Source organism: Calonectris borealis, chromosome 8 (assembly GCF_964195595.1).
Source record: "Calonectris borealis chromosome 8, bCalBor7.hap1.2, whole genome shotgun sequence".
NCBI lineage: Eukaryota > Metazoa > Chordata > Aves > Procellariiformes > Procellariidae > Calonectris > Calonectris borealis.
The window spans coordinates 2,828,622-2,841,448 of record NC_134319.1 but is presented as its reverse complement, the minus strand read 5'-3'; the positions used below and the strand labels follow the sequence as shown (position 1 = coordinate 2,841,448).

Here is a 12,827-nt window from a genome sequence, read left to right as displayed (position 1 = left end):
CTATGATCCTTTCTTGAGCCACGTCCCTGCTGACCTCTGTGCCTTCTGGGTTTGTACAGAAGCAGCGGTTTCTTCAAGACCCAAGCAGGTTAGGAATAAACATGTTAAAAAATCTCTAGAGTAGGAATCTGTGGATGCCCAGTAGTATTAAGTTGTGATAAGCGGGAGGAGTGCCTGGTGGATGTTGGAGAGAGTACTTTTGTTCCAGGTTCTTCTGGTTCAGAGAGGGGATTTTAAAATAAAAATACTAACTAAACTCTTCAATGTGTAAGCAATACTTTTCGAGGAGCCCGGCAGTGTTAAATCCCGGGCTGTGAGTCTGTTATGGCATCCATGCCTGTCGACCTCATTGATGTATATTTTATATACAGTCTTGAAAACATTAAAAATACCTTGGCTTTCAAGATACAGCCAGAAATGAAACCTAACCTTGGAGCTCTGCTTTCCCTCAGTGCTCCGTGAAAAGGGAAGACTTCAGAGCTGCGGAGCTTTGAGGGGAACGAAGCTTTAAAAAAAAAAAAAGAAAAAGCTCGAGGGAACTATGCAAATGAGGAAAATGTCTCTGGGAAAATTAGAGAAACTCACTGATGTTGTGATGAAAGGTTGTCAGTGGAGATGGTGACAACTGAAGTGCATTACCCATGGGTGCTGCCGTAATAGAAACAGGTGTTACCGTCCAACCTGTCTGCAAACTGAAATGCTTTGGCTGCATGCCAGCTGCCAAAAAAAAAAAATAATAGAGCTAATGGCTGCATTGTTTGGAGCGAGCCCTCATTTCTTATTATTCGGCTCCTTAAAATTAAGGAGAAAATACAGAAATCTGAAAAAAGACGAGAGGAATGCCGAGCAAGGCTTTCCCCCACTCCTTTGTGTTTAAAATGAGGTGAAGAGCACTGTGAGAATTGACCCGAGGATAATAGCATTTTATGTCAATCTCAGGGTATCCAGATTTATTTTAGTCTCCATTAAAATGGGTGAATCTGAGCATTTCTACGGGAGCAGGAAATGCCTGTCACTCTTGGTACCGCCCCAAGGGTATACCCGAGCATGGGATGTCAGCTACCTGCCCCTTTTATGTGCCCGATTTGGGACACAGTTTTCCATTTTGCTTTAAAAATGTTTTAAACAATTACATTAGGATGGTTTCATAGTTCAATGCTCTGACCTTTCATTATTGGTTATCTCTTTCTTTCTGTACCTTTGAGGTTTTGTAACCAGTGTGGTGTGGGTCTTGCATCCACCAGTATGCAACGGCTATTCAGCTCTGGGCAGGTTAAAAAAAGCAGGGTATATGTTGGAAAAAATAGCGATCTTTTGGTTAAAGATTTTAGGTTTTTATTTAGAAAAATGAGAAGCTGATTTAAGCCTGCAGCTTTTATTCCGACAGGCTCTAGTAACTGAGTGCATCACTTTGCAAACTGAATAATGTTTCTGAGCTAATGATGTGAGTGTGCATGCATGCATGGGCACGCAAGGCATAGATGAGGAGGTAGGAAGTATGTATTTTTTTTTGCTGTTGTTTTAATCACTGAGAGCTGGAATGCCTGTTCACTGTGGTGGATTTTTGTGCTCCAGTGAAGCGCAACTATGGAAGAAAAATCAAGTTAGTTTTGTTAGGCTTCATCTGGACTATACTTCTCTATTTGATGAATTAGACCCATTTGGTTTTAGTAATTTTTCAGCTGATTGGTGTGTTATGCTGAGGTTCTTAACATGGTTTATTCATTGTAATCAATTTGCAATGGAAAATTGCTTTTGGATCATCTTGCCATTGGTGACTTTTTTGAGTTAGCTGTTTTTAAAGTGGTTTTGATTGTTGGGAGTGTTCTCTTGCTATCAGAGGGCAGTATTTTTAGGGTTCTTCAGATTAGACAAACTCAGTTCTTCCAGCCATGCTTATGTTCGTGGGCAGGGAATAAATGTCTGTGTAGCTCTGGGACGCTTCAGGTCCCTTGTTGCTGACATGCACTTGACTCTCTGCCCCGACTGAAGTGTTGGATCCCATTTAATAAAAGTAATGTAATGACTTTGAGCCGTTCAGAGGTTTTTCGATGGGAGATGATGCCGTTTAGGTACTAAGCATTTGCTTTTTATCCGCTTCTGAGGTACGGGCTCTTCTGAAAAACAGATTTGTCAGATCTTTAGACTCTGCACAGCAGGGTAAAATTCAAAGGCTGTGGGGTGCTTTTATCGTTCGACCTGGAAGGTGAAAACTCATCAACGCCGAAACCTCATCTTGTATAGCATTCATTTATCAGAGAAAAGCAGTGATTCCAAATGAGAGTCCTTTTGCTCTGACGCTCTGTGTTAGTTTTGTTACTGCTAATGATGGTCGCATGGTCCTTTTTTTCAGCAAACTTAAGCTCTCTCCCCTTTTCCTGATTTCAGGTAGGGAAACCAAGAAAGAAGTGTATAGATTCAAGTATCTGGTTTCTGTAGTGCTTAAGCACAGGTATGGCATTTGCCCAATCTGAGAGAGGAATTTTGTAACCATGAAATTTAAATGCTTCCATTTAGGGAACTTGGCTTGTGTATGTTTGAGACCTTCCAAAGAATACACTTCTCAAGGACACATTTGAGGAGTAGAGTTGGACAAAAAGAAAGTTTATGGGAAAATAGAAAAGGAACTACCCAGCAGCTTATTATCTAACAACTGGGAGCAATTTAATAATGTTGGATAGTGGAGGAGACCATTAGTAGTCCTCTGGTGCCTTGGCAATAAATCATTCTACAAAACTAATTAGGTATAATTCTGCAAGTCATTTGAGCAAGGTCCTATTAAAACCTGTGCTCCTAGGAGACCTGTCGTCGAGCTGCAGCATTTGCTGGGAACAATGGAGGCAAAGGCAATGCAGTTATCAGTGTGGGCCTCGTTATTCACATAACGAAGTAAATCATGATGAAATGTCCTGTTAATAATAGTTAGGAAAGACATTTGTCAGACAGGGGATCTGGAACAACCAACTGTGTTTCTCGGCACACAAACGTAGCGGCACCATTAAATCATCCCCATAGGGTTTGGAGTGAGCAGGAGAGATGAGTGTTATGAATTAACGAGCTAACTTCAGCTCTGAAAAAAGTTTGCAGAAATGCAAAATGCGCTATTTCTCAGTATCCAACACTGTGCTATATTGCTCAGAGATGCTTCTCTTTCATTTAGGATGCGTCTGGCAGATGATTAAGTGTAATAGATATGTTGGTGTGAAAAGGGTACCGAATGTGCCAAAGCAAATTTTGTACGTGCCTGATTCATTTCATTAATTTCTCACTTGGAATGAAAGACTAGGAGCAAAAGTCTCAGTAAATGTTTCTTGTAAAACCTGATGCTTCCTAGTAACTGTGTTTACCGTCACGTTAGCTCAAATAACAGCCACAAATTTTCCCTTCCAATTTTCCCCTGCAAAGTCATTAGCCAGACTCATGGTGAAGTGCCTAATGAACTAGACAGAAGCGAGCTCTTACCCGACAGCACGGGAGCTTCAATAGGCCTGTGATGTGTCCCCGCAGGCGCTACCCTTGTTAACACCATGTGCCTTCGGACTGCGTTGAGTCTGCCTGGCACGGAGGGAGCACGGGGCTCTGCCTGCAGGAGGCACGGGCACGACTATGCCTTCGAATCGCACACCAGCAAGCCCCGACGCAGAGCTCGGAAGTATTTGTTTGCAAAAATTTGTTGACTTGATTTTTAAAAAAATTTTTTTTTTTTTTAAAGAAACATTTAAAGAGAAGGGCTGAAGTACCCAATTTGCTGTTTCTAAAGTTAGGCACTCTAATTTTTTTGAAAGGCCTGAGAATTGCTGGGGAGGGATGACAGTCTGTTTGTTTTCACCTTCTGAAAGGAGAGAAATACGATCATCTGCTCTTACAAGTAATAGCGTAACCTCTAAACCTTGTCCTGATTTATAAGTGGCTGCCTTCATCAGAGGGACCTCTGACAACAGAAGGCTTGTGCAAGAATTTCACCTGTGCAAGGCAGTTGTCGTTATTTTCTTTCTGTTGCAATATAATGTCAATTACAGATTTTTCATTTTGTTGTTGAAGTTTGTACTTAAAACTGTTGTAGCTTATGACTAGCCGCAGTGAGCTGCTGGATCGATGAAGAAAATCACTCGGAAGATGCTCAGCTAAGAGCCCGTGGTGCCCCCCAGGAAAGCAGCGGGGGATACAAAGAAAAAAGCAAGAACTGGGATGGCTTATTTTGCCCAAATTGCGATGAGAACTACATGAAAGGAGTTGTGAAATACTCCTGTGCAGATCCACCTTGACTGAGGAGGCTGTTGATGAACAGAGAAATATGCATGGCAGCGTTCGGGGTTGCCTGGAGCCTGAGCTTGTTCCTTAAATAGATTCAGTGCCGCGGCAGATGTGCTGGTGGCTGTTCGCTCCTGAAGCGGTAAGAGCAGCATGTCGGAGAGCTTCGCTGGTCAGCCAGTGGCACAGGTGGAGTCACATCCAGGTGTCAGTTCTTAACGAAGGGGAAGCTTGATGTAGTGGAAATTTTGCTTTTCATACATGCAAAACTCTACGTTTGAGTACCCATTCTAGATGGTAAATGTGTTTTATCTTTTTGTATAGACTGCTTACTGTGGGCAATATTATTAATTACTTGACTTCACAGTGCTTAAGCCACCAAAATAGAAGTACAATGAGCAAAGCAGACAACTCTTGTCTTTAACATATGTGGTTTTTACTTTCCATTTAAGTTGGTTAATAATGAAGCCAGAGAAACTGACTTCATTTTAATCTTTCTTATTTTTTTTTTTCAGTTGGCAAAAAAAATTCGTGAGAAATTTAACCGTTACTTGGATGTTGTGAATCGTAACAAGCAAGTAGTGGAAGCATCATATACTGCTCATCTCACGTCGCCCTTGACTGCAATCCAAGACTGCTGTACTATTCCACCATCTATGATGGAGTAAGTATTAAATTCTGAAATTACTTACGCTGTCATTTAGTATGTGAAGAAAAAAGATGCTTTCTTTGCAAAAATAGCCTGTATTTTCTGCCACTCTTGATAACTCTGAAAAAGGGGGAAGACAGTGCTCCAAAGGTGCTCTTTATCTTGTCCTCATTTTCTCTTACACTTCTGCTATGCGCACGTTTAATGAGGAGCTCTAAACAAGAACTGGAACTCAGCTGTGATGGATTGTAAAACGAAACAAAAAGGAAAAAAGTTTGTTCAACCCTTAATTGCATGGAACAGTCTTCTATACAAAATGAGTCTGTCTATATCCAAGATACCGTTTTTGCATTGAGACACTGCTTACCCTGAATAACTCTTCTGAAGCTGGTCATGGGACTTTTTTTTTTTCCTTTGAAGTGCAGTAACTAAAATCATGAGTTGGTCAGTACATCACATGCTAAAAATACTGCGTTACAGTTTAATCAAGTTGACGTGCTGCTGTTTGATACGCAGAGGTTTACCGAAATTGAGTACATTGCTTGGAACCTGAATTTGTTCATTTTCAATTTGTTTTGTTTTTAAATACAGGAGTTTTGAATAGTCTAAATCCAGGCAGTTGGTTGTCTTTAATCATGTTTTATTACACTGTGTATTTGCAGAAACTTCTTTGGGTTTCCTAATTGCAGGAAGGTGTGATAGAAGGCCTTATTTTTCCAATAAAAGTGTAATAATTTCTTTTAAATGCTCAACATTTTAAACATTTACTTCCATATGTGCTAGAAAAGAACAAGAGTAACTTTCAGTTTATGCAAATCTTGATTACAGAGTATATTTTCATTGTTTATATCTCAGTCTGATTTAAAAACATTTTAGAGGGGAAGGTAATTTGGGTAATAAATATTAAAAGCACTTTCTGCAATCTAACTCTATAAGAAAGCTCTCCTCTTAATGACGGCGTGCTTTCATCTTTTCTGAAGTATGGCATTAACCTTTGTTTATACAAGGATTTAAAATGTTCACTGCATTCAAATATGTGATATGAATCTCTGTCTGGAGAGAAAGGCCACTTGCGTGTTTTGTGTTTGTTTTGATTGGCATGAAAGTAAGAAATCTCGATAGGGTTAAGCCTCAGGTGGCTCCAAAGAAAGGGGTACCTGGCCGTTGGGTTGCGCGTAGATGGAGCGGTCTCGGTGCAGTTCCTGCTGGACAAGGTGTGTACGTAAAATGGTGGCACATCTGGTGCTCAATGGCCAGACTGTTGGCAGCGTTAGTAGAAAGGTCAAGAATTAATTGAGGATGAAGGGTTTTCTGCCCTCTGATCTCTCTGTGCAGGGACCACCAGCCAGCAGTAACATCTTCCAAGCAAGGAGTGAAGAGAAGGAGGAATGAGGAGATTTATAACCCCCTTCTCAGTGTTGCATAATTTTTCATAAAAAAAAAAGAGAGCTCTGCTCTTAGTCTGGAAACTTTAATGAATTTCCTTTCGCTTTGTCCTCCAAAATTACTTAGCTTGGAAGTCCTTTAGAAATTTCTTTACCCATGGTAGACTTGCATGAGGATTCTTCACAGTAAGTGGTTTAAAAAACGAACCGGAGGTCACAGCTGGCAAAGCAGAGAGGTGACTTTTCTGTTTGCAGAGCTCCTCATTCAGGCTCTACAATACGATTCTCATTATTTAGTTACTTGGCTTGATAATATTAAATCTGCTAAAGCAGTTACCAGATCAGTCTATCGGTCTGCAGGATCTTCCAGACAGCACTTCGGCAAGACCCAGTCAAGTATGTATGGTTGAAGAACGGTGGCTTATCGGACCATCCGAAACATACCCACTGCGGACTTCAGGAAATTGTCTCCAAGTCATACAAAGAAAGACTGTAAAAACATGTTTTTCTTGTGAAACTTAACTTCGAAGTCGTTATTGGTGCCGTGCTTTGTTAATTGCCGGATTGTCTAAATGCTTCTGCCATCATTGCATTTGTCATTTCTCCCCCTTCTGCCTCTCCCGCCTGCTGCTCTTCCTTTCATTTTCCTTCTCTGTGGCATCTCCTTTCTGGGAGATTCCCCATTTTGGTTAACAATGTTGGGGAAAAAGCTAATGTTGATATCCAAGGCATTATTAGGTCTTACGTTTGACACAAGCCTGCTAAAGGGGGAAGTAAGACGGTTCACAAGGGCAGGCGGTGGCGGTTCATGAAACGCCAGGAGGGCATCTCACGCCACTCCCCCGCTCAGCGTCGTCAGCTGCCTCAAAACCTGTCCTCATCTCCCTACCTCTCCAGAGAAGAGATTAATTTTTAATAGAAATGCCAAAATGAGATAACTTTCTTTTTAAGCAGAAGCGTTCCATAAAAATGAAAAGATTACCTGCTCGTTAGGATCCCCGTTTCTCTCCCTTGGTCACCTCCAGGCCTGGTTAAAGGGGAGGAAATGGCCGGGGGGGCAGGCGTCTTTGCAGGCAGGCGTATCGGAAATCACCAATAGCTTTTTTTTTTGTCCGGAGAAACACATAGACTGAGATTTTTGACTTTGAAAATACTAAAAATTAAGTTACCTACCTTAATGGTCAGATTTTGGGGAACTGGAACACACGTGTGAGTGTTTGAACATGGATGTAGTAATTATTTTTAAAACACAAATATCAGACACGAATATCTCCCACCTGGATATTGTGACCGTATTTTGAATGCTACTGATTTACTTGAACTCTTCCACCTTTAATTTTTGGACTAACTTGGTCCGGCTATGAGGAGGTCTGCACTAGTGAGGAGTTAAGTTAGGTGTACTTCTGCTGGTCACAGCTTATCCTTGACGTTTAAAAGATGTGTGTTGGTGTCGGGCACAAGAGTGCTGGAGGTAGAGCAACAATAATTATAATAGTTTGGTTTAGAGCATTTATTAGCTGCTGTTATAGAAGAGCGCACATTGAAAAAGACACAGATTTGTCTGTGCTATTTGCTGTTTTCAAGTTACAATCTAAAGCAAAGTATCTTCTGAAAATGCGTGTGTCCTTAGGGCTATGGTTTTTCTTTCAGGAGGGTTGTGAAATGTTTGTGTTACAACTGCTTAACTCTGTGATTTCTTTTTCTTGGAGCTGTTTCGTCATGTGGCCTCTTTACTTGAGTAAACATCTGGTGCAAGAACAGTGTCAGAAGCACATTATCTTCAGGATATATTTTTAAGTTTGATTTGAAGGCTTGTCCCACAATATTTAAGGTTGTTTGTCACACAGTGTTCAGCCTCAACGCACGATGACGTTTGTAAATCTGAGGGCACTTCATGTTGCCAGGCAATTCCTCCGTCAGCCTTTTACACCGCTGTCTAGCTTAGTGACACCGCTTTAGGAATGCAGCAAGTTTGGGTTTGTTCTGGAAAAATTACGTGGGAAGGTATTTACACTATCTGTGCAAATGATGAACTATTGTGTAGAGAGAGGATTTATTCTGAGGGTTTTTTAATGGCTTGGTATCTTTATTTAGTTTATATTTGTTGTTAGCATTAACAAAATTATCCATGTGTGGCCTTGTATTTGCTTGTATTTATCTTGAAAATCTGAGCATTGGCTTAGAAGACAGTTTGCTGTGTTGCTCGAGAGAAACTGTGAGAATACCACACCTGGTGACTAGAAAGAAATGACGTGAAATAGGACTAACAAAGCACGGACTGGGATATAAAATGAACCTGGCATTTAAATTGCTCGCTTAGTTGCGTAGTGAGATATAACAAGGAAAACAGTATATATTTTATTGCCATTATGTGGTGTTGACTGTTACAGTGAAGAGCCCAAAAGAGTAAGTTTCCACGTGACTGTGATTCCAGTCCATAGTGACTAGTTCTGAATTGAAATTAACAGCCTGACTGTGCTTTCGGTTCCTGTATTGTACCCAACATATACTGGCCTAACTAGCATAAGTACCAGCAATCATGTATTTGTTCTCCCCACCAAGGCAGGTTTGTGCAATGGAACTACCTTGTTATGGAAAGTGGTGAAAATAAATAAATTAGAATATGCGAAATCAACTTGATGAGGCAGTGCAGTCGGTGGTTATTGAGTGGTTTTGGCAAGGAATTTTTCCATAGGCCTTAATTCAACAAACATTTAAATATATGCTTATGCTCACCCAGTTTACCAAAGCATTTAAGCATGTGCTCGTGTAAATGGAAATTAATCACATGCTTAAGTATATATGAAAATTGGAGCAACAGAGCAGGGGCTATCTGTTTTTCTTTAGTTTTTGCTGCTCCTCACTTCAAATATAGCTGTTTGCATTTTCAGTTCTACTTAATCAAGGTTTGGGAATGGAAAAAACCATGATGGCAATGGAGGGAGAGACAACAGTTGAGAAGAGCAACCAGACAGCGTGGCTTTCAGGCAAGCTCAGAAGTGGATGGTACAAAGATCCGGTATCTGCCCTACCATCCGGGCTATATTTGTGGCTGTGGGGTCAGAGCCTGGAGACTTGCTCCTTTTCCCAGGGCTGCGCGCCGCATCGAGGAAGTGCCCATAGCGTTTGAGAAGAGGCGTTGCTCCAACCAGACAGAGTTAATATGGATAAAGTGCTCTGGGCTCTTAGCAAACCGGATGGGTAAACTGATGGGAGATAAGGAAAATGTATGTCAAGTGACGTGCATCTTCTAATCCTTGAAGAAATCCCTGCTGGAAAAATAAGGCTTTGTGTTTCCTCACTAATAAAGGCTGCTGAAGAAGCCATGAGAAATAGATTTCATGCTGTCTCCGGACATTCCCTATCATGATTGAATTGGGTCGTTATTTACAACACAATGTTTTAATTAAAGTATCTTCCTTCCTAAGAGGATAAATACCTTTGTGTAGAAGACAGTGTCTCCTGTTTCTCATGCCTGAGATAATTCATTCCCGAGAAAGCCCTCGGTGGGTCTTTAGGAAGTCTTGGAACTGAAGTGGCCTGATGTGCGTGGGGTGCAGATGGGGCTGTAGCAGAATGTCAGCAAGAGGGTGGGGAAAGAATAAACAGTGCTTGTTTATTTATCGGAAGTACTGAGCACCTGCAGCTTCCCTGCACCTTCAGTGGGAACTTAGGGGATACGTGTCAGTTGTGAAAAGTGTCTAAATAGGGACTTAAGAAATGCGTTTCGGGAGACAGATGTGGAAGCATTAGCTTTGCATGGGTAACTTTGCAGGTGTGTGTGGTCTGACTGGTGAATGACAACTGAAATAGCTTTCTTCATAAAAATGGTGTTGGACTGGATGGCAACATGTAGATCAAACAGATGGTTTGTATTGAATATTTGCAGGTGAAAGAAAATCAAACTCTTTCCACACAAAAAGAAAGAGTAATTCTGATAATGCATGTAATGTTTGAGTATTCATCATCTACCCGGTATACAAAATGCCTTTTACAGGAGAAGCTGTGATTGATGCTAGCTGGCTCTTGTAGGAGACTTTCGGAAGTAGCTTTATATAGTTCCAGTTTTGCCAGGTACGTTAAAGTTGTGTTCGCATGATAAGTACACGTGAAGACACAGTTGCAAGTATGTACAGAACTGGTGCCATAGCGTACACTCCAGTGGTTTTCTCGACACAGCAAAGCCCTGCGTGTCTGCAGTAAGATTGCCTTCCAAAAGAAAGAGGCTATAACTTCTTATTCAGCTGCATTTGTGAGGAAGCACGCAGCTGCCTGTGCAGCTTTTCCAATAAAAAACCTCTTTTAAAGGGACACAAAAAAATCTTCCCTAACCCAATCTCAATCCCCCTCCTCTCCTGCCCACTTTTAAGACCCGTCATGCCTGCTGTGCTACAGCATTTCATGTCCTCGTGTGTCTGTGAGAGAAGGTAGGAAACGGTTTCCTTGAGTTGCCTGCAACGAGTACCTGAGCGGGGAGAGAGTCGCAGCGCCAGGAAGCCGCCCTGCGTGGTGCCTTGCTGCTGCGAGGGGTGGCATGACCGACCACGGTCCCCCGATAACCCTGCGCCTGCAGATGGGACGTGAACACACACATGCGCTGGTGGAAACGTCCCCCTTTCTCTTCGCTTCTACCCTAGAGGACAGAAATGGATTTTGCTGCTGGTTTTTACGGAAAGTTGTCGTAGGTCTCCAAAAACCATACGTTTAGAGGAGCGTTGCCATTCATTAATGCTCTTGCTTCTGCTGCTAACATATATGTTTCAAGGCGGCTGGAAATCTATTTTTGTTCTTTATTTAACTATGCTGATAAGAGCTTAGGGAATGCATTTATCTAAATTTGTGAAAGGAGATGGAATGGAGAAATATTTGTTGGGAAAACATACTACTTGGCAGTGTTGCGTTACAAACATTAATAGAGCTGTTTGAATAAGTGAGTTTACAAACCTATTTTTGAAAATCATTTACTCCCTGACTGTGATATCGCCTTCAGAAGTGGTCTGGTTTTTTCTTTTTTAAACAGATGGTTAAATATTTGCTAATGCAGTTCAATTTTATCGCAGCTCTTTCTGTGTTTATCTTTCCTGTCTGGAGCAGTTAAGTGGGAGATAACGGGAATCCCATTCAGTTCCTTCAGTCGCCGCAGTATCTGAAGAGCTGCACTTGCAAAGGAGAAGTGGGTGGGCCACACGAAATGAAATTTAAGATCTATTTGCTGTTCTTGCAGAGTATCGGACTACGGTAATGCATGTGGGTTTCTAGAAAATGTAGGGAGTGTGCATAGTGCTAGTCTTGGCATGACCTTGTTTTGTCCATAAACTGTAGCAGATATTTAGGAAATTGCTCTCTTGGACTGTTGCTTTTACTACATAAATGTGGCAGATTTCCTCATGAAAAAGTGGGTTTTGGAATAGTTTGTGTTACTGGGTTGCAGTCCTCCTTCCAATAATAAACTTTCTTTACATCTGAGAGCAAGTATACTTTGACTTTTTCAAGCAGTAGTTGAAATAATTGGAACAACTTCTATGCCTTGCCAGAAGAAACTGGTTAATTGAATCATCAGTAGCTTTTTTTTGTTGAACTTATTCATAAAAACATTGTTTTCCAGTATTCTGTTTAGATGCAGTGGGAACCATATATTTATTTAAGAATGTAAAATATGAGTTAAAATCTTGCCTTACAATCAAGAAAACATGCCTAGTTGTGAATTTCAAAGGAAATGCTGAATTTCCAATGAACTTAAGTAATTTAATTTGCATATTAAAATCAGCTTAACATTTGTATGAACGGAAAGGGAGGGAAAGAAATGAGTCTTAAAACAATGAGAACCCCTCAGTAGCTGCTCAAGTGTCATTTTTATCTGCAGCTCCCTTATTTTCTCCTAAACTGAAACTGTACAAAAGAGGTTGATTTACACCATAAATTCAGGCCGAACAAAATCCAATTGGAACTCACTTGAGCACTGTTTTGATGTAAGATTCAAAGCTTCTGCAAATTTATTTTATCTTCTACGCTTGCTGATCTCCTGCTTGTAAATCCTGTTGAAGGAGAATAAAAATGAGTGCAGCCTGATGGGAATTTAATGTCTGAAGTTCAAAGCAGTTTGCACATCAGAGCAAACGTCAATCAAATGAACATCTTGCAAGCTAGGCAGGGAGCGCGTTTCTCCATGGGGAAGAGATCAAAGTGGGAGTCGCAGCTCTGTTTGCTCCCTCGGGATGCAGTTTCGATCAGTTGTTCATTAAAGTGAATCCAGAAGGAAGGGCTTTTTAGAGAGGCAGGGAAAGGGGGATGGGGGGAGCGGGCCTGTCTTGAAACTGAATTTCAGCCAATGTCTTTTGCTCTCGTTTAAGTAAGTGCAAAAACTAATTACATCTAAATACAGGTTTTGTGGTAAGGATTTTGGAGGACTTCCTAAGTGTCGGCCGTGGTGTTACCACCTAGAACGTTTCGGGCCATATCTCAGAGGAGACCTCGCTCAGCCGTTGCTGTTATCGTCCGCCTCGTCGTCTTGCAGCTGGCAAAAGTGGGAGACACTGCTAGAA

General features: G+C 41.3%; 1 protein-coding gene across 1 annotated transcript in view; it reads left to right on the top strand.

Moving 5' to 3' along the window:
• The window catches only part of CACHD1 (cache domain containing 1), a 112,058-nt gene that overhangs the window by 46,146 nt on the left and 53,085 nt on the right, over window positions 1–12,827 (top strand). Inside the window, exon 3 of the mRNA XM_075155598.1 lies at window positions 4,767–4,915. Coding sequence (XP_075011699.1) covers window positions 4,767–4,915 — 149 coding nt within the window. The remainder of the gene's footprint in view (window positions 1–4,766; window positions 4,916–12,827) is intronic.